At 44.0% G+C, this 24,401-nt stretch overlaps 1 protein-coding gene across 2 annotated transcripts in view; it reads right to left on the reverse strand.

Moving 5' to 3' along the window:
• Positions 1-1,894: 1,894 nt before the first annotated feature.
• Positions 1,895-24,401, reverse strand: part of LOC135532782 (3',5'-cyclic-AMP phosphodiesterase 4D-like) — a 406,841-nt gene continuing 384,334 nt past the window's right edge. For both annotated transcript variants that reach the window (XM_064960248.1, XM_064960309.1), the window contains 12 exons: positions 22,762-22,798; positions 22,497-22,573; positions 21,856-21,905; positions 14,701-14,813; positions 5,711-5,804; positions 5,400-5,578; positions 5,105-5,203; positions 4,828-4,992; positions 4,544-4,643; positions 3,987-4,141; positions 3,457-3,762; positions 1,895-3,283 (listed from right to left, as the gene is read on the reverse strand). In XM_064960248.1, the coding sequence (XP_064816320.1) occupies positions 2,810-3,283; positions 3,457-3,762; positions 3,987-4,141; positions 4,544-4,643; positions 4,828-4,992; positions 5,105-5,203; positions 5,400-5,578; positions 5,711-5,804; positions 14,701-14,813; positions 21,856-21,905; positions 22,497-22,573; positions 22,762-22,798 (1,849 nt within the window). In that variant the 3' untranslated portion in view covers positions 1,895-2,809. The remainder of the gene's footprint in view (positions 3,284-3,456; positions 3,763-3,986; positions 4,142-4,543; positions 4,644-4,827; positions 4,993-5,104; positions 5,204-5,399; positions 5,579-5,710; positions 5,805-14,700; positions 14,814-21,855; positions 21,906-22,496; positions 22,574-22,761; positions 22,799-24,401) is intronic.

The raw sequence follows: 24,401 nt of genomic DNA on the forward strand, positions 1-24,401 counted from the left end.
GATATTCTCTTACCTAATTTAAATAAGTACCGCCTTGTTACCAACATTTTAGAAAGAGTGTTTGCGGAGGGGTTTGGTTTATATAGCTACTCTACTGTTGCCAAATTTAGACTGTAGGGTGTCAGCAAATATAATTAAAAGTCTACACTATTCATCTATGGCAAAGATACTTATATGTCTCCCCTTTCATCTGTGTCTGGTGTTAGCTAGTGGCTAGCTAGGCCTTCATCTGTGTCTGGTGTTAGCTAGTGGCTAGCTAGGTCTTCATCTGTGTCTGGTGTTAGCTAGTGGCTAGCTAGGTCTTCATCTGTGTCTGGTGTTAGCTAGTGGCTAGCTCGGTCTTCATCTGTGTCTGCTGTTAGCTAGTGGCTAGCTAGGTCTTCATCTGTGTCTGGTGTTAGCTAGTGGCTAGCTAGGTCTTCATCTGTGTCTGGTATTAGCTAGTGGCTAGCTAGGTCTTCAGACAGCATGGAACAAAAGGGGGGAGGGTCGAACAAAACTATGACACAGTTGTCATGTCAACACATCTGTCAGTGCTGCTGTGAACCGCATCACAAGAGACATGCCGAATGGGAGATTAAAATATGTACATCATTGATGCAATTCCAATGTTGTTTGAGTTGCTTGTGTTTCACCAAATCTGCTTGAGATGATTTTACTGCAACACTGCTCACTGCATTCAAGTTTCATGACAGGTCTAAGAGCTGTCAATCAAGGCAAGCTCATGAATATTAGCTCCTCACCTTAAAACGTCCTGGTAGCTATTTGTTTGTTGTTGAACATTTCTATCCCCCCAAATATTATGAGTGATATCTTAGTCACTCAAAAGGCTATTTTACATGGGAATCAGAATGGCTGTGACCGCTAATGTGTGAAAACATCAACCATGAAGTGCATTGGAAAATATTACTGACCTGCAGTAAGGGCTGTGGACAATTCCATTTGAAGTAAATTCAGGATATTCATTGAAATTCCTATTCAAGACTTGAAAAGAGCTATTTATTTTCAATGAGGAACTTTCAATTATTGAACCGGAATTGATTTGTTTCTTATTAGCACTCACAAATGTTGCTGTAATAATGACTGTCACTGTACATATTTCAGACATCTCACAAAGCTATTACTTTATCTGAGGGATTTGAAAGATTAATCTCTGTGTTTATTATTATTTAACTATTATTCAATAAATTGCGTCCCGAATATGAAATCGAATTGACCACCTCCCTACACCACAATCAGGAAATGGAGACATGATTGACAAGTAATAGGAAACAAGGTTACCATGTGCGTAGCACAAAAAGTGTCACACCCCGCCAAATTACCAAAATTCTATTATAACATTGCTATAGGTATCAAACCCCCCATAGACTTCCACAGTACAGCAGAGTGTGGTGACATCACCTCTGTACACTTGCAGCACTCCAATGCAGCACTCCAATGCAGCACTCCAATGCAGCACTCCAATGCAGCACTCCAATGCAACACTCCAATGTAGCACTCCAATGCAGCACTCCAATGCAGCACTCCAATGCTTCTAACAAGCATTGCATTGTAAGATGACATGCGCTCATATTTACTGCAGGCAACAATAAGTAGAACTTCAAGGATTCTTTCTGGTCAGTCAGACAAAATGATTTCATTCAACGTAAAGTTAAGTATGTGTCAACATGTGTCATGTTTTTCTTCAGGGAAAACAATCTTTGAAATGATTGTTGCACGATTATGACAACCGAACATGGGGACAGTGGTAAGGGAGTAATAGTGTAAATGCTTTTTGATAAACGTGCAATCCCAAATCAAGCCCTAGCACCTACCCTTTAGGCACTCCTGTAGATCTGAGAGGATTGGATCTGCTAATATCTATCCAATCCTCTCAGATCTACTGCGTAGAGGGTAGGGGCAAGGGCTTTATTTTGTAAGTCTGAGAATACTCCCCAATACTCCCCCAAAACAATAAAAAGTTACCCTTTTACACACAGAAAAGCAGTGGCAGATGAGGCATTTCTCATCAACAGTTTTCAAGTGCCTTTCGAATGTTTTGAAAAGTCACTTTTTTTTTCTTGGTTAACAAAAGTGGAATCTACAATAGATCTCCATGTTATGTATGGTACGATACAAAAACTCTATTGAGGTTAAACCGAGCATTAGAGCTGTAAGATCTTAGCCTTTTTAGTCAGGTTTTCAAGGAAGACTTAAACTTCAGAAAAGTGTCTTGATAAATTCCCACAATGCATTTTTCTCTCAATGTGCTGCAGCGCCTCTCTCCATCGTGACGTGTCCTGTTGGGATTTCATTCATCCAGACCACACAACAACGTAGCGTGTTGGTTTGCTGATAAATACAAACAACTAAGAAAAACAGACACTATAGTGACTTCTGAAGAATGGGCACTTAATAACACACAGAAACACCGCCATTGGTCAGCCAAGGCTGAAAGGAGTAGAGATATACTGTATATGAACAGCATGAAACACACTCTAAACTCTAATCATAATCCTTAATGCAACTTCAACACACTAGGACTAGGTTTTGAAGTGAAATAACACACAGACTACTCCGGTACAAACGGGAATGGAAAAGAGTTTTCCTGAGTGCAAAAAAGTTGTAGAAGTACCAATGGGTGTGTCTGAGAAGCTGACCAAGGATGAGGAGAGAGGAGTGGCCAAGGGGTGAACAGCGTGCGCTTTGGAACCCTAAACATAAATATATAAAAAAAATAACAGACATAGTCCATAAATCCCCCAAAATACTCTAGAAATAATCATCTCTGGTTACTAAGAAGAAAAGTTTAGTTGCAGTGCATACACTGCTATGTATCGGCTGGTTTCTCCTCGCCCTTCTCTTCCCCTTCCTCCCCCTCCTCTTCCTCCTCCACTACACAAGGTTGTGATGAAGTGGACTCTCCCTCCACTTCCTCTTCCTCCCCCACCTGTTCGTCCAGTAGTATCTCTGTTGACTCTGAGTCCTGCGTACAGAGTGTTTTTGAGTCACTACAACTGTTCTCCTCTTCTTCATCCTCTTCCTCGGGTTGGCTGCCACTGTCCTTCTCCGTATCTGATTCCCCGTCCTCCTCCAGGGTGAGTTCAAACTGGAACTTGTCCCCTCCAGGGGGACGGCTGCCGTCCTCAGGCTCGTCCAGGGTGGGTGAAGGGCTCTGGGGGATGGTGCTCTGGTACCACTCCCTGTTGTCCTCCAGAGTGTCCAGGATGTCCTGAGCATCAGGGTGGACCAGGTCTGCCCATGTCTCCCATAGAGGGTGGACGATGTAGTCAATAAAGCCCACCTGGAGAGAGGACAGAGAGGGTTAGGGTTAGTGAAAAACAATAGAAAGGATTTGTGTGTGTGCGTGTGTTTGGTGTGTGCGTGTTGTTTGGGGTTGTATGAGTGGTTTGGTGTGGTTTGTTTCAAAGCAGAGTGAGTGTTTCAGTCATTGTGCGTCTGGTTTGTTGGGGGTACCTGGCTCTTCTGAACAGAGGCGTTGTGTTTGTCACACATAGGGCTGATCTCCATGCCTCTCTCCCTCTCCCTGTCCCCCTGGGTGAAGAACTCTTCCATGATGCGGTCGGTCCACTGGCGGTACAGCTGCAGGGGTTTGGTGGGGTTACTCAGGTCTGCACAGTGCACCATGTTCTGCAAAACTTGGATCCTGTCAGAGTAGTTGTCCAGGAGTAGAACTCCAGAGCTGGTCACCTTCTTGGTCTCCACCATGGTCTTCAGGTCAGCCAGGAGGTTCATGTGCTTGGACATGTCAGTCGCTAGGACCTGGGAACCATCAGAGACACAACACAGGCTGTCACAATACTGCCAGGGACAAACCAATATAACACATGTTCTATATTAATGGAGAGTTTGGTAACATCTGATAACATAGAAGAAGTAAACAGTAGCACTCAAGTATAACCATGGACATTTTTTAAGCTGATGTGAACACTATTTCAGAGATGTTCCTATTGCTATTGGTTACTGATTACTATCCAGTCACTAACGATGTCGATGACCATCTTGCGCAGTGATTGTCGTTGTTTTTTGGTCAGGTTCTGGAAGATGTCACAGTTCTCTTCCTGAAGCAGCTTGAAGCCCACAGCCAGGTGGTGGTTCTCCAGGACTGACGAGTCATTGTACATGAGGGCCAGCTCCGAGTCTGGGGGACAAACACACATACACTGACTCAGATGTTTGACATGTTCAATGAAGAGGTGTTGTTGTGGTCCTTATAGCTTTAACATAAATATTCACTTAAACAGATCTGGCGTTCTGGCTGACCGAGGCTCATTCTAGTGTTTCCTGACTGACGACTCCTACTGCCTTCGCTGCAGGGCATCCCCGCTGGACTTCAGGGAGACACCACATGGCACAACGGAGGAGGAGGTGTGTGTGTGTGTGTGCACATGGGTGGTTTGAATCTCTCAGTAGGGTTGTTTAGTAACCTGTGTGCTTGAAGTTGAGTGTTAATCCCAAATGCGGGGGAGAGACAGAGGGCATCCATCATGCCTCGTGTAAGTCAGTGACGTAACTGTTAAGTCAGGTCTGTATTTAGACTCACTGGTGTTGATGAGGAACTGGTTGGAGACTCCAGGGTGGTCCACGTCATGAATAGCACTGGCAAATATGGCAGCTAGGATCTCCAGGTCTGTGAACACAGCCTGGGAACAGCAGAGAGGACAGTACAGGGTCACACCAGCCATTCAACCAAATAACAGCAATCAGAAATCTGTCAGTTACAATCCTGACAAATTAAAGCTGAAGTATATTTTTGTGGGTCTAGGTTTTGTACAAATACAAATGCAGTATTATTGATGAATTGACTGATTGATTGAGGGGTCCAACCTCTAGAGCGGGGGTGGATAGCAGCACGTGAGTGGACTGGGTGACATCAGCAGCATGGATGTTGTTGTGGTAGGCCACATCGCCATGGTAATGGTCTTCTAAGGTCATCAGGTAGGTTATAAAAGTGTCGAGTGGAATTTTAAAAGTTTTTAACAAGTCTCTTTCCTATAAGAAAAACAAAACAAAAACATAATATTGTATTGTAATAGACTGTGGATACAAGTCATGTTAGTACAATCAACAAAAATAAAGCAGATCCAATTTAACTTATCTATACCTGGAATATAGTGTGCATCATGACGGTCAGGGGCCTGTTCCCAGAGAACTGAGTGACTTTGAAAACGTTAAGGCCCCATTTATTTACATCCTCCAGCTCCTGCAAAGGGAAAACAAGCATTCTTACACTGATACAGTCGTTTTAGAGCCTCACTCTCTTGGTCTTCTCCTCTTTCTCTATCCCTCCTCTCTAGATCTCTCCCCTATATGACCCTCTATCCCTCTTTCTCCCTCACCCTGTCTCTTCATGTCTCCTCGCCCTCCCTTTCCTAACCCTCTCTCCCACTGCTGCCCACCTTAGCCAGTTCGTCCTCTGTCTCGCTCTTGACTCCGAAGCGGGGTATGTTAGAGTTGGTGAGGCTGGAGCTGTGCTGCAGTTTCTTCACTCCACTGATCTCAGACATGGGTCTATTCTTCTTGTCTTCCTTCTCCTTCTGCGTCTGGGGAGTCGGCATCTCCACCTCGTGCTGCTTGTCTGTGTCAAACACATAGAATAAGAGACAGTAAGTGAGATATCCAATAGGGTGCCATTTGGGACACAGCTCTGGTCTCTCTACAGGGTCCAGAATGAGCAGGGAGGAGCCCAGTGGTAACTGTGGTCACTCACCCAGGAAGGTGCTGGAGATGAACTCTGACACCTGGTTCCCTGAGCGACTCATCTCAGACAGGTGGCTGAGCTCCCTGTTCAACATTCTCTTGAACTGGAACACAACACACACACACGCACACACACACACACAGACATACGGACACAGAGAGAAGGGGTTACAGAGTGCAGTGTACCAGGAAAAAAATATGGAGTTACACTGCGCCACTCGGGAGGCCCCGGCTAAAGTCATTTCTAAAGGTCTTTTAGAAGGGAAACAGCAGACACTGTGAGACATCACACTTTAATCTGAGACACCACACTTTAATCAGTACTATTACAGCATGCTCCACACACACACTGGAGTTACATTCTGCACTGGATGTGTCAATCATGATTTTGTATGATTTAAGTTAACTTGGTGGAATCCTGAAGCACAAATTGGAGATTTCTGTATGGCCATATCTGCCATTGAGGGCCAAAGTCATATTTTATATATGTTTTATTATTATTTTACACCCCGTTCTTGTCTCATCGCTGCAACTCCCCAACAGGCTCGGGAGAGGCAAAAGTGGAGTCATCAGTCCTCCGAAAAATGACCCGCCAGCTTAACTGAGAAGCACCAACGTGTCAGAGGAAACACTGTTCAACTGGTGACTGGGGTCAGCCTGCAGGCACCTGGCCCACCACATGGAGTTGCTAGAGTGTGATGAGCCAAGTTAAAGCTCCACCTGCCAAACCCTCCCCTAACCCAGATGACACTGGGCCAATTGTGCACTGTCCTTTGGGACTCCCAAAGTGGTACAGCCTGGGAATGAACCCAGGTCTGTAGTAATGCCTCTAGCACTGTGATGCAGTGCCTTAGACCACTACACCACTCGGGAGGCCCCGGCTAAAGTACTTTCTAAAGGTCTTTTAGAAGGGAAACAGCAGACACTGTGAGACACCACACTTTAATCTGAGACACCACACTTTAATCAGTACTATTACAGCATGCTCCACACACACACACACACACACACACACACACACACACACACACACACACACACACACACACACACCTGCTGCACCCCCCTGCTAGCAACAGTTCTGATGTAATCAGCAACCCAATTCTCCGTCACCCATTTTCATTCTCCCTATCCTTTGCTCTCACTCTCCCTCAGTCTCGCCCTCTGGAATGGCAGACCCAAATGTAGCTTTGGCCTTCGATTTGGATTCAGAGGAATCTGTAGCTGAACTCTTAAAAAACAGTGATTGCGAAACCAGGCTGAAGGCTTCAGCGAGCGCTGCGAAGCAGTTCCGTAAAATGATACATTTTATCACACCTTCCCGCAGCGCTATCTCACCACAGCTACATCAGCGGTCCCAACCCACAAATGTATTAGGTTAAGCACACAGAAGGCTATATGAAGGCTGTATCTAGTTATATGTATCTAGTTTCACACATATATAGGCTATAATTTGTAAATTAGATTTAGCTACAATATCCCATCGCAAGTAGATAAAGCCCAATAACCTATAGTGATATTTCTAAGAGCGTCTACTATTACAATATGATACTACAATATTATTTCGGGATAATATTTTATCGATATTTGTCTCCAAGTATTGATTAATAAAATATTATTTCTTTGGGCTACTGTAGGTAGCGTTAGCTAGCGCTAGTCGGCTGTACCTGCACCAAAACTCCGATATCTTTCATCCTATAGCTGGTTCTCCATATTCTTTTAAAATAGTGAGCCAACATGTTTTTAGCACTATTATTTCCCTGACTGATCAGAACTTGTTTTCTCATGCTCTCTATTGTCTCTCTGCAGCAGGTATTAACAGCCATTTGTTTTGAACGTCAAAATCATAGTAAAATCGCAACACATAAAATCGTGAGAATCATGAGAATATCGTATCGTGAGGTCCCTGGCAATTTTCCAGCCCTTGCGTCTGCTGTCCTCAACTGTAGTGCTGACAACATTTACATTTCATTCTAAACCTGGCAATTGTTGACCCCGCGTTAGCCAGGCCAAACTAAGGGATTTGAACTCAACACCTTCAAGCGACCTTATCCAATGATCAAACAGACATACACTGTGTATATGAGTGTGGAACAAAGTGCTGAACATCTCTGTATCGCTGGACATGTTGGTGAAGCTTGAATCTTCCCTTCCTCACAATTGAGTCGCTGCAATTATTTTGGTACCCAAAGCAAAATAATCTTTGTTCTAGAAAGTGACTGCCGTTGATACATGCCTTTGATATTCACAAAGGCACTCAATGCCACCCTTTCCCACACAGCAAATACCTTTTCCTGCATTTCATACCAAAACTAGTCCCTGTATGCTATAAGCTATAAGTCATGTGGACATACTGTTCCATAGAGACATCTGTAGCCGGCAGTGAGAGCAACACCATTATCACACCAACTGGGGGGAGCTGCAGACGACACACCCAGCCACACTAACATTTATTTATAATGCCAGAAGTACAGATGGATTATGTCACATAACACCTTTGTCTCTCTATTTACAGCTCAAATAAACAAAGTTCAAGTGGATGTCAGGGACAAGCCTGCTTTTCCATTGTCTGGTAATGACATCATTCTCACCTCATCAGAGGAATGATGGCTGCTTTTTCAGAAAACAATATATTAATAGTATTAGAATAATAAAATCCACCTCACATCTTACCTTGATATATCCCCAGGACACAGAGAGCAGGTAGTTGGCCTCAGGCATTTTGAAAAAACAAAATATGTGGTCCAAATATAAAGAGAACAGGCAGACTAAAGCCAGCTACAGCACAGAAAAACAGGCGAGAGAGACCACTAGCAAAAGCAGCTCAATACAGCAAGAGCACAGAGTCCATGAATAAGAGGAGCTTTGAGGTGTACAGCAGGTCCATCCACTGAACACAGTCCGTCATATCTGCTCCGTTCCTCCCTATTGGGAAAGCAATAGTCCAGGATCCTGACTGGGGCACCGCACTCTGGGGTAGCAGGGGACAGAGTGTAGGTGCCCGGGGCTCTGATGAGAGCATCCTCTCTCTCTCTCTCTCTCTCTCTCTCTCTCTCTCTCTCTCTCACACGCACGCAAACAACACACACACACACACACACACACACACACACACACACACACACACACACACACACACACACACACACACACACACACACACACACACACACACACACACACACACACACACACACACACACACACACACACAGCTGGGGTGTGTGAATAATAGATGAAGTGAGAGGAGGATGCTTGGATGCTGCTGGTGCTCATGGAGCGAGAAGGTCTCCTGTCAATGGTTTGTAAATAAGGCTGCTTCTGCCTGTCTATCACACACACGGCTGCTGCCCTCATCCACACACACAGCCTATCAGGGAGAGGAAAGGGAAAACAGTGAGCTCATCACCACAGCTAATTGGCTGGACAGGAGCAGAGTGAGCTCATCCTTCTGTGTAATTGGTTGAGTTCGAGGTTGGAAGTTAGTCCTCTGAGGAGTTTTTTCCCCCATATTTAAAACAAAATTGTGCAGTACAGCGGGATGGGGACATACTGTTTGCTTGTGCTGTGTGTGTCATCTAGCTGAGGTAATCTGTGAGACATTTGCTGGAAGTGGAGATTGTCTCATCTTGGTCATGCAATATTCACACTGAAAATAATTCAGGCAAATTTCCTGGGAGAAAACCACACGTTTAAATTCCATTAAACTTTCACAAGTCATGAGCATCACTGGACTGTCTGGAACAGTTAGTACAGCATAGAGAATAGTGTATGCCACTTCACTAAGGGTCATACATGAAGCTGGATTCCATTTGTTTGACTATGAGACCATGGCTTTGTCCTTTGGTCAAAAGAAGTGCACTATATAGGGAATATGGTCCCATTTGGGACACAACCCATGGCCCAGAGTTGTATGGCGAGCTTTCTCTGAACTGGGGATGGGTACAGTACCACTGTATGTGTACATCTGAAGCAGTTTGGATGGAGTTTGGATGGATGGTAGTCAGAACACATTTAAATCATTAACAGAGGAAAAGTGAGTAGGATAGAGTTTTGCTTAAATTAACATGCCACCTCAACGTATTTAGAATGGAAAACTAGACTGGTGGGGAAGACTTAGACTAGTACACTATTAGTTTCCTACCTAAAACAATGAAGTAAAGCTTTGGAACATCCAAAATAGCCTCAGTAGATGGTAGACAGACAGAGCCACTATATCAGTGTGAGGGTAATGTCGTGTCTCAGATTACTTTACACCTTGTGTCCCCAAAGGTGCCCAGAATGGAATGTGGGTAGTTTCAGCTGCTGGAACAGATGAGACTGCTGGTCACCCGTTGAGAGAGATATAGCGCCTCTGCCTGGGTCCTAGAGACTAAGAACAGGCCGTCACAGGCCCACAAAACACCCACGCACGTACAAATGCGTGTGCACACACATGCGCACAAATACACGCAAACACACACACACACGGTCAGCTAGCTAGCCGGTATGCTATTGATAGCTCAGCGAAGAGGTGTGAACACACACCTTTGGGTAGAAATCACACCATGTTTAGCTGAGACTTGTATGTAATTTGAAGTGGGACCCAAAATAGGAATTCCCTATGGAATATAGACCCAATCCAATGGATCTCATATCTAGAGCTATTGTTTGTTTTCTCACTTTTTGTGTGCATGTAAAAGCTAACAACATGTACAACAAACACACACACAGTTTACACATGATTCCACATAATGACATATGTCCATTATTAATACAACATGCCCTTTGCTATCAATAACCAATATGTCTTTCTACAATCTCAGGGTAGATCAGGTACAATAATGACATGTGAGTCTGACATAATCAAATAGGTGGCTGAAAAATACAAGGTGCTCACTAGAAATAGACAGCGATTTCAGACGTTTGAAAAGGTGATGAGAACATTGATACAGTATATGCCTTTTTCGGCACTCATAAAAACTAGAAACGATGGCCCAGAACAGGGCGCCAATCCATGGGGCTTGGAGTCAGAGTGCACTCCTTAAACCACTGCGCCATGGCAGTTCACAATGCTCTAGCAAGCCGTGAGAATACGATGAACATTTTGTTTTAAGTCTTCCCAAAACTATAGCTCGGGGTAAGCTGTCATGGTAAATAACAATTTGTTCTTAATTGACTTGCCTATTTCAATAGAGGTAAAATTAAATAAATAAAAAAAGCCCTAACCTTAACCCCTCAGAATGAATGCCTAAACTGTTAAGCTTTGAGTTGTATCTGTTTTAACCTTGTAACAACTAGTTCAACTACATGTAGTTCACTTCTCCCCAACACTGCCAGTGAATGAAACATAGAATTAGGAATTAGAATACTAGAATGGACTTTAACCTTCTTTTAATGGGACAAATGTCAGCCATTTTGGTCAGGGAGTTGGTCAACCATGGTTTGCCAGTGCTGTGATAAGATATTGTGTAGAATAATGTATTGAAGAAATGATCAGCAAATGTACACTACCGTTCAAAAGTTTGGGGTCACTTAGAAATGTCCTTGTTTTTGAAAGAAAAGCACATTTTTTGTCCATTAAAATAACATAAAATTGATCAGAAATACAGTGTAGACCTTGTTAATGTTGTAAATGAGTATTGTAGCTGGAAACGGCAGATTTTTTATGGAATATCTACATAGGCGTACAGAGGCCCATTATCAGCAACCATCACTCCTGCTTTCCAATGGCACATTGTGTTAGCTAATCAAAGTTTATCATTTTAAAAGGCCAATTGATCAGTCTCAACATCACCAGTCTCAACGACACCAGTCTCAACGACACCAGTCTCAACGTCAACAGTGAAGAGGCGGCAGAGTTGCAAAGAAAAAGCCATATCTCAGACTGGCCAATAAAAATAAAATATTAAGATGGGCAAAAGAACACTGAACAGAGGAACTCTGCCTTGAAGGCCAGCATCCCGGACTCGCCTCTTCACTGTTGATGTTGAGACTGGTGTTTTGTGGGTACTATTTAATGAAGATGCCAGTTAAGGACTTGTGAGGAGTCTGTTTCTCAAACTAGACACTCAGTTGTGCACCGGGGCCTCCCACTCCTATTTCTATTCTGGTTATAGACGGTTTGCTCTGTTTTGTGAAGGGAGTAGTACACAGCGTTGTACTAGATCTTCAGTTTCTTGGCAATTTCTCGCATGGAATAGCCTTAATTTCTCAGAACAAGAATAGACTGATGAGTTTCAGAAGAAAAGTCTTTGTTTCTGGCCATTTTGAGCCTGTAATCAAACCCACAAATGCTGATGCTCCAGATACACAACTAGTCCAAAGAAGGCCCGTTTTATTGCTTATTTTATCAGAACAACAGTTTTCAGCTGTGCTAACATAAGTGCAAAAGGTTTTTCTAATGATCAATTAGCCATTTAAAATTATAAACTTGGATTAGCTAACACAACGTGCCATTGAAACACAGGAGTAATGGTTGCTGATAATGGGCCTCTGTACGCCTATGTAGATATTCCATAAAAAATCTGCCGTTTCCAGCAACAAAAGTTATTTACAATATTAACAATATCTACACTGTATTTCTGATCAATTTTATGTTATTTTAATGTTAAAAAAATGTGCTTTTCTTTCAAAAACAAGGACATTCTAAGTGACCCCAAATTTTGAACGGTGATGTATGTTTGTTAGCTAGCTAACCAGTTTTAAAGGAATATTCTATACATTTTTCTAATTAACTGCCAATATGCCAACATTCCATTCAAACAATGCAGTCAATCCACAGACATACACTGGCTCAGATCAGTTGATGACAGACAAGTTGGAAATGCAACAAGCACTGATATTGTATCATATAATAGTACTCACAGCTTTCCAAGGATACAACAATTTTGTATCCTTGGAAAGTTACATATATTTTAGAGGCTATATATACAGAAAATGTGTATAAAACCTGTGTATTTCTAATTATATGACAAGATTTTGGGTTGGTAATAATTCTGTTATACAATTTCTTATATATTACATGCCTTACTTTTATTTTCCTTCATAAGTAAAATCTGGATTATGCTTCTACTGCCATTCATTCCAATTAGAATAGTTTGGTGTCCTCCGCTCAATCTTAGCTAACTAGCGAAGGTTATACTGCGTCTAAAGTCAATCTGCCGACATCAAAATGATACAAGGTTCTCCTACTAATTATTTTCCTCCTATAGAACGGCACTGTATTTCCAAGCCGTTGTAATGCACTTTTGATTAAATCGGCATCGGCGCTCATTGACGATGCATCGAGTAGAATGCTCAGTTGGGCATCAGTCCAAAACAAACATTCTCTATGGAATGACATCACTCCTGTGTAAAAATAACTGTGATGTCACCATTGCATACAGTACATGCAATTACACCAGCTAGCTCTTATGAACCCCCAGCCTGTACTCCAAGTTCTACTTAAGTCCTTTATAATGCACACGATGCAACCTGCTAACCCTCTATAGCCATACTGAGTGTACAAAACATTAGGAACATCTTCCTAATATTGAGCAGCATCCTTTTTTGTCTTCAGAACAGCTTCAATTCGTCAGGACCTGGACTCTACAAGGTGTCAAAAGCGTTTCACAGGCATGCTTGTTGACTCCAATGCTTCCCACAGTGTCAAGTTGGCTGGATGTCCATTGGGTGCTGGACCATTCTTGATACACACCACGGGAAACTGTTGAGCGTGAAAAACTCAGCAGCGTTGATGTTCTTGACACATTTAAACCAGTGCACCTGGCACCTACTACCATACTCTGTTCAAAGGCACTTAAATCTTTTGTCTTGCCCATTCACCCTCTGAATGGAACACACACACAATCCATGCCTCAACTGTCGCAAGGCTTATAAATCCTTCTTTAACCTGTCTCCTCCCCTTCATCTGCACTGATTGAAGTGGATTTAACAGGTGACATCAATAAGGGATCATAGCTTTCACCTGGATTCACCTGGTCAGTCTATGTCACGGAAAGATTGTTCTTAATGTTTTGTACACTCTGTGTATCACCGGAGGGTGGGGGCACCTTAATTGGGGAGGATGGGCTCATAGTAATGACAAGAACAGAATTCATGGAATGGTATGAAAACACATCAAACACCTGGTTTCCATGTGTTTGATACCATTATATTCACTCCATTCCAGCCATTATTATAAGCCTTCCTGTGCAGGGTATAGCACAATATATGAATAGCACAGAATAACACAAATATTATGAATGATACTGCTATTCTGGTATCCAATACTACTGTTCTGTATTTACGGAATTAAATACTTAATTTTGATGTTATAGTCATGAAATGCCATGTTGAAGGTTGATGGTTGTGTGTGTGTATTGGAGCACCATTACTGTGTGCTGGAGTGAGACGGCAAGCCAACCAGGCCTGTGTGTGTTGCTATGGAAACCAGGGATAGCTGAGTGTGCGACAATGCTACAGAGTAGAGCCTGTGCGTGCGTGCGTCTGTCTGTCTGTCTGTCTGTCTGTCGCTGTACTGCCATCTGGTAGTGTTACCAGATCTGTGTCTGACTGTGTCCCATCCATTTGTCTGTCTGCCTGCCCCTCCTGTATCTCATGCCCATCCCCCTATTGTGAAATCACAGACTGTGACATCAGCAGGCAGGCAGGCAGTTTCTCAGCAGAGCCCAGAGCTGATCAGCATGCAGCACGTCAAGGCCTTGCTGGAGAGCTGAGCATGCTCCCTGCACACCTCCCTCCCTGCATGACAATGCTAGATACAGCTACAGATACTGATACAAAAGAGATGTATGAATTAATACAAATATTAGTACAGATACAACTGTTGGAGAAGAGGCACGAAGAGGCCAGAGAGAGAGAGAAAATAGTTATTGTTGTTGTTGTTCCAACCATGTGGGAAGCCAACAATCTCAATTGCAAATGACAATTGGTCCTCCAATTACTCACCTGTTTTAAACAAAAACGAAATAAAATAAAACTAAATATGACACATAAGTGAAAGGTTCTTGTCGTTACCTTGTTGGAGGCCATCTCGCCAACTGAGTGTCTGGTCTGCAGGGTCTCCAGCTGGTCCAGGCACCAGTCCAGCTCCTCCAACGTCTCGGTGGCCAGTTTCTGGTAGGCCTCCTCTGGGGGGACGAGACAGGGGGGCAGGGGGTCAGTACAGGGGCACTTCAGGGGCCTAGCGCAGGCTGCTGGCCCGGGGTCTGCCTCCCCACACACAGCGATGCTGAGATGCCCCGAGTGGACGCATGGGTGACTCTTCATACTGGTGCAGAGGGGCCAGTAGGAGAGTGAGAGAGGCCAAGTCGCAAGTCTGATTTCCACCCCAAGACAGACACCCTGATAGGGAGAGACCAGAGGGGCCTAGAGTCCTGAATCCTATCCCAGAGACCAACACCCTGAACCAGGTTGTTCAAAGCCAGAAACCCTCCTCCTCCCCCCCCTGTGTCCAAAGGTCCTACTGTCCAAACCTTTGGAGGAATGATAGGGGTGTATAGTCCTGGAACCGTGAGAGACGGGGAACGAACATGGTCAAACAGAGCGGAGTGTAGCACATGGGGATGTGTGAAACATACTCCTCAGCCTGACGTGTCCCCACTTGCGCCAGTGAATAGCTAGCTTTTCATGTGGTGCTGACTGGTAAGACGCTTCAGGAGGGCGGTCACGTGTGCTAGCAAGGCACAGCTCCTGAGTTCACGCCAGATATGGGCTGAATCAGGAGGAAAGTGGTACTCGCTAAGCAAGCAGCGTGACGTCCTTTACATGAGCATCCAGCGTTACAGAGCAGGAAGGCTGTTGAGTGTGCCTCAGTTAAAATCACAGCTGAGACAGGGAATATGGAGGGTGGCCTTTAGGTTCAGATCTGATACATTAAACAATAAAACAGAGACATACACACGCATACATACACACAAATGCAAAACAACACAGAACCCCAGTCTCTCAATGATGTGTGTGTCTGAGATTCAGTATACAGTCCATTGAAGATATATAATTCCAGTCATGGAGCAGGATGAAGAGCAGTTTAATTAGCAGGCCCATGTCTGCACAGAGGAGGGATGAAGGGATGAGGGAGGGATGGAGGAGGAGGGGCAGTAGGTCCAGACGCTGTCCAAAGCACAATCTCACACCCAGCAGGTTTTCATCTCCAGGCAGGAACAATGGGGAGCACACTGTAGCATGCCTGGCCGGCTTGCTGGGGGGTGCGCGCTTACCGCACACACCACACACACACACGCGCCAGATAGAGAGCTAAACGGAACACATCACTCTGCCTTCTCAGCCTCCCTGGAGCATAAAAGCTACACGTCAACGTTATCCAGAGACAAAAGTGCTTATAATCCAATGGGTGTGTGTTGTGTCTGGGCTCCGTCCTATAGATGCTGTGTGTGTAGCCTCCCTGGTATCCAGACGGCAGATCGATGCTCTTCCTCAGAGCTTGTACCTAAAGCCTGAGAGGACTGCACTGTGGATAGGGGAGGGCCGCACTGAAAGCCTGGCCTGGAGTATGGGGCAGTAGATCTGGAGCTCAATGTGTGTATCCATTCCACAGAGAGGGAGGGGTGATGTACAGATAAGGAGAGAAAGAGAAAAAGAGATGTACCATGCAGTGTGTGCCTGAGACAGATGTCTGACAGTGAAGCTTTTTCAAAAGGAACAGTCTGAATAATACGGGTGAAGACAGACAGTTTCAAACAATGTCATGGTTGAGGTGTCAGAAGTCTATTCTAACCCCTTTCAAACCTGAAATAACAGTGTATCAAATCATTTTCATTCCTATTGTAGTCCATATTCCCTATTTCCACTGCAAATGTATGCAAATCATACATGAATAAAATGTGTCACCTCAAAAGCCAATTAATATTAATATTGTCTAAATTAGGATTGGGGAGAACTTTTAAGGCAATGGGATATGGTTAGGGTTGCCAAGGCAGGATATATTACTGGAGACTGTCTAAGTTTCCTAATAAACTACCAGATTTGATGTCATTTATCAAAATACATCTAGCAGCCCTTTAGGGTATTGCAGATTATCACGTGTCTGTAATTATCTCTGGCCTTATCATATGTAAAATATATGAAATAATTAACTAAGATGACAAAAAAAGTAGAATGACAAAGCTGTAAAAAATTATAAACAACAAATATAAACCATCAATTTAGTGAATAACATTGGCGTTTAATAACGGTTTCGTCATGAAAAATTAAAAACATTTTTTTTACACACTTGTATTTTTTTACTATGTCAATATGTATTTGCTGTCAATGTTTTGGCGTCAAACTGGTGGCAGTTGTGAAAAAAGTCAATAGTTGTCAATAGTTGAAAACAATGCCATTGTTGATTATATGCTTTTTTCATTAATTTGGCTATTTACTCTTGAATCATAAGGTCTATCCATTAGAAACTCATAGACAAAATGGACACAGATATAAATAAATATTATATATATGAATGAATACATTTTTAATAAGTTATTCGAGTATAAATTACCAACATTACAAAAGATTGCCATAGATTTTCTGTTAATTACCAAAATGACTGAAGACTCCGGTAACTTTGGTAAATTACCAGTAGCTTTGCAACCCTAGATATGTTGCTTTACACCATGTGGAAACTAAAGCATACAGAGAGAGCAATCAGCTGTGGATTAAGAAACACACATACTGTAGGCACTGGAGTGTGTCTGATTATGAACTAATGTACAGTAATACAGCTGGCGCAAAGTAAAGAACATTCAAATCAAATCACATTTTATTTGTCACATGCTTCGTAGGCAACAGGTATGAAATGCTTATTTACGGGTCCAACAATGCAGAGTTAAAGATAAGATAAAGTTAAAGTAAAATAACATTTAAAAAAATGAAATAATGACACAAGGAATACATACACAGTGAATAATAAATACAAATAACAAGTAAAAATAGCATGGCTATATACAGGAAGTATTGACGTACGGTAGCAGAGAGAACAGCCCGTAGCTTGGGTGGCTGGAGTCTTTGACAGTAGTTTTGGGCCTTCCTCTGACACCGCCTGGTATAGAGGTCCTGGATGGCAGGGAGCTCGGCCTCAGTGATGTACTCGGTCATACACACCTTCCCTCTGTAGTGCCTTGCAGTTGGATGCCGAGAAGTTGCCATACCAGCGGGGATGCAGCCAGTCTAGATGCTCTCGATGGTGCAGCTGTAGAACTTTTTGAGGATGAGGGTCCATGCCAAATCTTTTCAGCCTCCGGAGGCGGAAGAGGCGTTGTCATGCCGTCTTTACGACTGTGGTGGTGTGTTTGGACCATGATAGATCCTTAGTGATGTGGCTACTGAGGAACTTGAAGCTCTCGACCTGCTCCACTACAGCCCCGTCGATGTAAATTGGGGCGTGCTCAGCCCTCTGTTTCCTGTAGTCCACAATCAGCTCCTTGGTCTTACTGATACTGAGAGAGAGGTTGTTGTCCTGGCAACACACTGCTAAGTCTCTGACCTCCCCCTGCAGGCTGTCTCATTGCCGTCGGTGATCAGACCTACCACCACCAGGCCTACCACCGTTGTGTCGTCGGCAGACTTTGTGGGTGAACAGGGCCTGAGGGGCCCTGTGTTGAGGATCAGTGTGGCGCATGTGTTGTTGCTTACCCTCACCACCTGGAGTAGGCCCGGCACTTAACCCTCACCATAGGGCACTATGGTGTTGCACGCTGAGCTGTAGTCAATGATCAGCATTTTCATGGAGGTATTCATTTTGTCAAGGTGGGAAAGGGCAGTGTGGAGGGCAATGGAGTGTGTGTGCGTATGTGTGTGCCACATGTACAGTAATATTCCCAACATAACTCACAACCCTCACAAACATCGGCATTGCATTACTTTTCCTCTTTGCCCCCTCCCTCACTCTCTCTTTTACATTTCTCTGCCTCTCCTCCTCCTCATCCTTTCCCTTCCCCCCCCTCTCCCTCTGTGTATCATTCTTCCTCTCCCTCTCTCGCTATCTCTCTTCCTCTCTCGATATCCCTCTCTCATTATCTCTCTCCCTTTCTGATTTGGTATCAGTGGGTGGGGTGCCACTCTCTCTGACAGGGACTGCACTGACGTCAATGACATTCTTCTCATGCCTAGTGCGACATCAGACACCAGTGCACGAGAGACTACTCTGCTGCACAGATGGCAGGCTGCTGCCAAACCCTGGACCGGAGCAGATAGGAACACTGGAGCTGGACTGGGACTGGAAGTGGGAGAAGGGTAATGCTGTACATACCGCCATCAGGGACATGTTGCTGTTCTAAACTAATGTATGTTGTCATTGCTTTGGAAATCATAATTATCATAACCATCATCATCATTGTGTTTGGTTTGATTCCATTATATTTGATGTCCAATCTTCAAGATATAAAACTAGAAGGAAACTCTTCGAGAGATACACCTGGCGGCAGGTAGCCTAGTGGTTAGCGACGGGCCTAGTAACTGAAAGGTCATCAGTTTGAATCCCAGAGTCGACAAGTTGAAACATCTGTTTAAGTGCCCTTGAGCAAGGCACTTAACCCTCCCAGGGTTGCCATTGATAATGGCAGACCAAGGCTGTGACCCCACTCGCCGACGAGGGTGTCTCAGGGAGAGTTGGGATATGCAAATAAATTATATTATTATTACATGGCAATACTTTGTCCCTTATACTATGTTGTTCTTCTATAACTACTATGATAACAACAATGCAATTATCCAGGATGCAGTCTGTCCCTATTAAGTGAAGCACATCAGATCACAATGAATAAAGTGTCAACTGTTTTAACTCCCTCACCACCTAGTCTGGATCACAGCAGGTGGCTTACTACTAGACCAGCACTATTGTCTCTCAGAGCTCAGAGTTCATAAACCTACATCACTCCTCATTGGTCTATTCTGCTCATCAGTCTATTCTTAGCCCGCTCTAAAATTAGCCATCTTCAAACACCAACCAATCGATGGATGTCTGATAAACTAAGAGATAGAGATGGAAGGGATGGGGACAAATGTGGAAGAGACCAGCCTAAATGTCATGTAGGACTCATGGCAGGGCTCTTCTAATGCCCCAATGGCCTCTCTATGTCCCATTTAGACTGTTATAAATCACCTCCTTATTGTCTGTCTCAACAGGATGGCACTGCCTGGCCAGCACAGACCTCTGCCTGAATTACAAGTAGTCAATACACTCAAACAGTCAAGCTGATGACTCAAGGTCTTTTTTAGAGCCCATAATGGATGCACTCTGATCAGATCTAAATATAGTGCAATGTCATCAATTCATCATACACTGTGTTCTACGCATGTTCCAGGGTAGATAGGAGAGTGTTGTGTGAGACAATGGGACATACTATCAGAGTATGGGACCTATTAACAGAGTATGGGACCTACTACATGACCTACTAACAGAGCATGGGACCTACTACATGACCTACTAACAGAGTATGGGACCTACTACATGACCTACTACCAGAGTATGGGTCCTACTACATGACCTACTACCAGAGTATGGGTCCAACTACATGACCTACTACCAGAGTATGGGACCTACTAACAGAGTATGGGCCCTACTACCAGAGTATGGCTCCTACTACAGGATCTACTAACAGAGTATGGGACCTACTAACAGAGCATGGTACCTACTACCAGAGTATGGTTCCTACTACAGGACCTACTACCAGAGTATGGGTCCAACTACATGACCTACTACCAGAGTATGGGTCCTACTAACAGAGTATGGGACCTACTAACAGAGTATGGGAATAACTAACAGAGTATGGGACCTACTATCAGAGTATGGGTCCTACTACCAGAGTATGGGAATAACTAACAGAGTATGGGTCCTACTACCAGAGTATGGGTCCTACTAACAGAGTATGGGACCTACTATCAGAGTGTGGGTCCTACTACCAGAGTATGGGAATAACTAACAGAGTATAGGTCCTACTACAGAACAAACTAACAGAACATGGGACCTACTACCACGGTTGGCTGCTCACCCTGCCAAACTGCCAGCCGTACATAGTGCTAGAGGGCAAGGAGAGGAGCCCTTCAAGAACAGATCTCTTCTGGTCCACTGGGCTTCTATCCCTGTCGCCTCTCCCTAAAAACACCTGAGAGAGAAGCCCTATGCTGAAGACAAAGTGGACGACTCTCCTCTCCTCTTTGACAAAGGCTACCCACAATCTGTATCTTATAGATTACAGTACAATATGAAAGCTAATTTGATATTGGCATTCACTGTTCTGTTGGTTGGCTCTGGGCAATGAAGTACATTGCTTGTGAATTCGAGGTCCCTTTCATGGTGTGTTAGTTAGACACACTGATTTAGATGTCATTCTACTGACCTCCTATCACTGTATACCCAGGTCACTGCTACAGTGGGTAGTTATAGGTGAGGGGCCACACTGTCCTGCTAAGCACAGCCACAGACGTACAGCAGTGACCTGATGCTAGTAGGATCCCATAGGGCTGTGTGGAATGTAGCGACATGATGCTAACAGGATCCCATAGGGCTGTGTGGAATGTAGGGACTGGCTATGAGCTATCAGTCAGGGGATGGAGCATGGCGACTGACAGCACTTGGGACCAGAAGCCTTTACACAAAAGGCTGAGTGACAGACAGACAGACAGACAGACAGACAGACAGACAGACAGACAGACAGACAGACAGACAGACAGACAGACAGACAGACAGACAGACAGATGAACCACAAGTTAAACAGTCCTGCTGGTCGTACTGTACCAGGGTTGCTAACCACTGTCCTGCAGCCTATATAGTTTTTGGTTCCCATTGTGCTATACTGTAGCTAGAGGCGTATCTATTCTAAACATGGATGGCTTTTATCCAGTGTCCTATTGTTTGGTGCCCCCTAAAGGATGTCTGTGTTATCATCCTCCGTCTCTGGTCTGACAGTTCCCATCCCCCATCTGTCATATCAGAATGCGATGACACCATCATCAAGGCCTCTTGCCTTTTCCACAGCTAATAGAATGGACAATATTGCTGTAGAATGGTAGAGCATTTTCTCTCCCTCCTTTCAATTGTATCAACATATTCATACAGTACACACACACACACACACACACACACACACACACACACACACACACACACACACACACACACACACACACACACACACTAAAACACACAGAGACCACACTTAAAGACTATCAGCGTACCTGTGAAGGTGGTCTTGGTGATGGGTGGTGGATTACACATGGGTGATCTCCTGGTGTGGGGAGAAACAAAACACACATTGATACATCTCCTCACAAAACAACACTACTGCCCTATCCTCCTATCTCTCCCCTATCAAACTCCTCCTATCTATCTTCCCCCTCTCTTTCACCCCCTCTTTGTCTCACTAACAGAGGTCAATATACTGCAACGTTCCCTGTTTAGCTGAATCAGTCTTCATTCATCACAGATCTCACGTTGAACTGGAGCAATATGGCAGGGGGGCACCTTCACTGAGTGTTGTTGTAGTCCCAGTCAAGAACAGTAGGGGGAGAACTACAGCAAAGGAGTAACATTCACGTCTTCTCCACCACATTGTGTAAATGCAGCTTGTCCCCGGATGGTATAGCGCGCAGACCAAAGGGAGATGGTATGGGGAATACTGAAGCCATTTTTAACAAAACACCATAGCAGGAGACTTCATTTTGCGATATCATCATATAAATACATATATAGTCCCAAAAAAGAAAAACAACAATAATATTTGGCAATAAATGGGTTATTTGGGTGCCTTGCTTTCGACTACTACACAGCAGTAAATACAGATTCATTGTGTATACACTGAATGCTTCTGAGGACTTACTTGTTGGACGCTCTGTCTTGTGAACAATTGCTTAATGCAGCAAAATGATTTCGTACAGTTCTTAGACTGGCCAGAACCTGAAGGAGATCAGGACAGATTAACATTAAAACCCTCAAAATAATCTCACACATTTGAACAGTGATTGAACAATGGGCCTGTGTCTATTGCACAATATCATGATAACATACTCTACTGTGGTTTCCCCAAGGAATTAGGCAGCAAAATAACCCAATACAACTTGTTTAGCATGAGTGTCATTGCTCACCTGTGCAAATGGTGTTACAATCATATCGTCGCCATGACTGCAAAAAGAGAACAAGATAAAGAGAGGTTACATTTTATTTTTTGACACACCTGGACACACTTTTATACACAGATATAAACATGACCTTCAAATTTCCACATTTCCGCCCGCTCGGAGGAAATGACTCCAGCCATGTTATGGCAGTACGTGTAGCATGGATATATGTAGCATGGATATATGGCAAGTCTACTAGGCTATATTATGGATATATCTATAAACATATCTGCTCCTTCATTGACTCTATGCACTTTCAATTTTTACCACGCGCCAGTAACATGCCAATAGAGTGGACCCCCCGGTTCTCTGAAAAACCTGCCTATGACTCGCATGGCAGCTCCTAAATTCTGACACTGGTCACAATGACCACAAGAAAACTCTTTCCTCCTCTCCTTCTAAATTACTGTCTCCCTAGATTCCTGTCGTGTAAAACAGTGTGCAATCCACCCAACCCCTCCTCACTTTATCCCCCAATCCCCACCCACTTCCTGTGCTGCCACAAGTCTGAGGGCACAAAGTAAGGGGGTGGCATCATGCCCTGTCATCCTAGGAGACTAGGGTGGAATGTGCCACAAACACTGCCCTCTGAACTTAGAGAAAGAGGGAGGGCGGGAATGGGAGGAAGAAATAGACATGAAGAAAAATCACCTGCTCCAAGGTTGTGTACACTATTGTATCACTGGCATTTCATTAGCAGCAGTAGTAGTTATGGTCATAGATGTAAACTAGTAAACTATTACAGAGGCGCCTCAATCCTCTATTCCTCCATAACATTCTTCTATATCGTACCTTTTCAGTAAAGGGGAAAATACTTTTACAGAGCTTGAAAAAGAGGACAAGCAAAAGAGAGAGAGAGAGAGAGAGAGAGAGATGTTTCACATGCCAATAAAGCCCCTTAAATTGAATTGAGAGAGAGCGTGAGAGAGAGAGAGAACGAGTGGGGAGGGAGGGAGAGAGAGAGAGATTAGGTTAGAGGTTGCATTCCAGCTTCCCTCTCCTCCTGTCTTCCCTCCCCCAGCCCCTAACACTGGTTTGTGTTAGCTAGTACCCGGCAGGATTTATTTATTTTTTATCTGCAGACAGAACTGTTTACATAGAGGCACCAAAGAAATTTCAATAAGATTCTGTCAGTAAATTATTTCCTTAGAGACATCTATGTTCCCTATGTTTGTTTCCCTAGAAAACCAAGTCATTTAGTCCAATATACTGTGTTTGGGATTCATGTCAGTGTTAGATAGCAAAGACATCGGTTTCTAATTTTACTGTACATCAATGATAAGCCCCAGAGTAACAGTTGGCCCTCAGAGTAACAGTTGGCCTCCAGAGTAACAGTTGGCCCTCAGAGTAACAGTTGGCCCCCAGAGTAACAGTTGGCCCTCAGAGTAACAGTTGGCCTCCAGAGTAACAGTTGGCCCTCAGAGTAACAGTTGGCCTCCAGAGTAACAGTTGGCCCCCAGAGTAACAGTTGGCCTCCAGAGTAACAGTTGGCCTCCAGAGTAACAGTTGGCCCTCAGAGTAACAGTTGGCCCCCAGAGTAACAGTTGGCCTCCAGAGTAACAGTTGGCCCTCAGAGTAACAGTTGGCCTCCAGAGTAACAGTTGGCC

The sequence above is a fragment of the Oncorhynchus masou genome, chromosome 1 (genome assembly GCF_036934945.1).
Source record: "Oncorhynchus masou masou isolate Uvic2021 chromosome 1, UVic_Omas_1.1, whole genome shotgun sequence".
NCBI classification, from domain to species: Eukaryota; Metazoa; Chordata; class Actinopteri; order Salmoniformes; family Salmonidae; genus Oncorhynchus; species Oncorhynchus masou.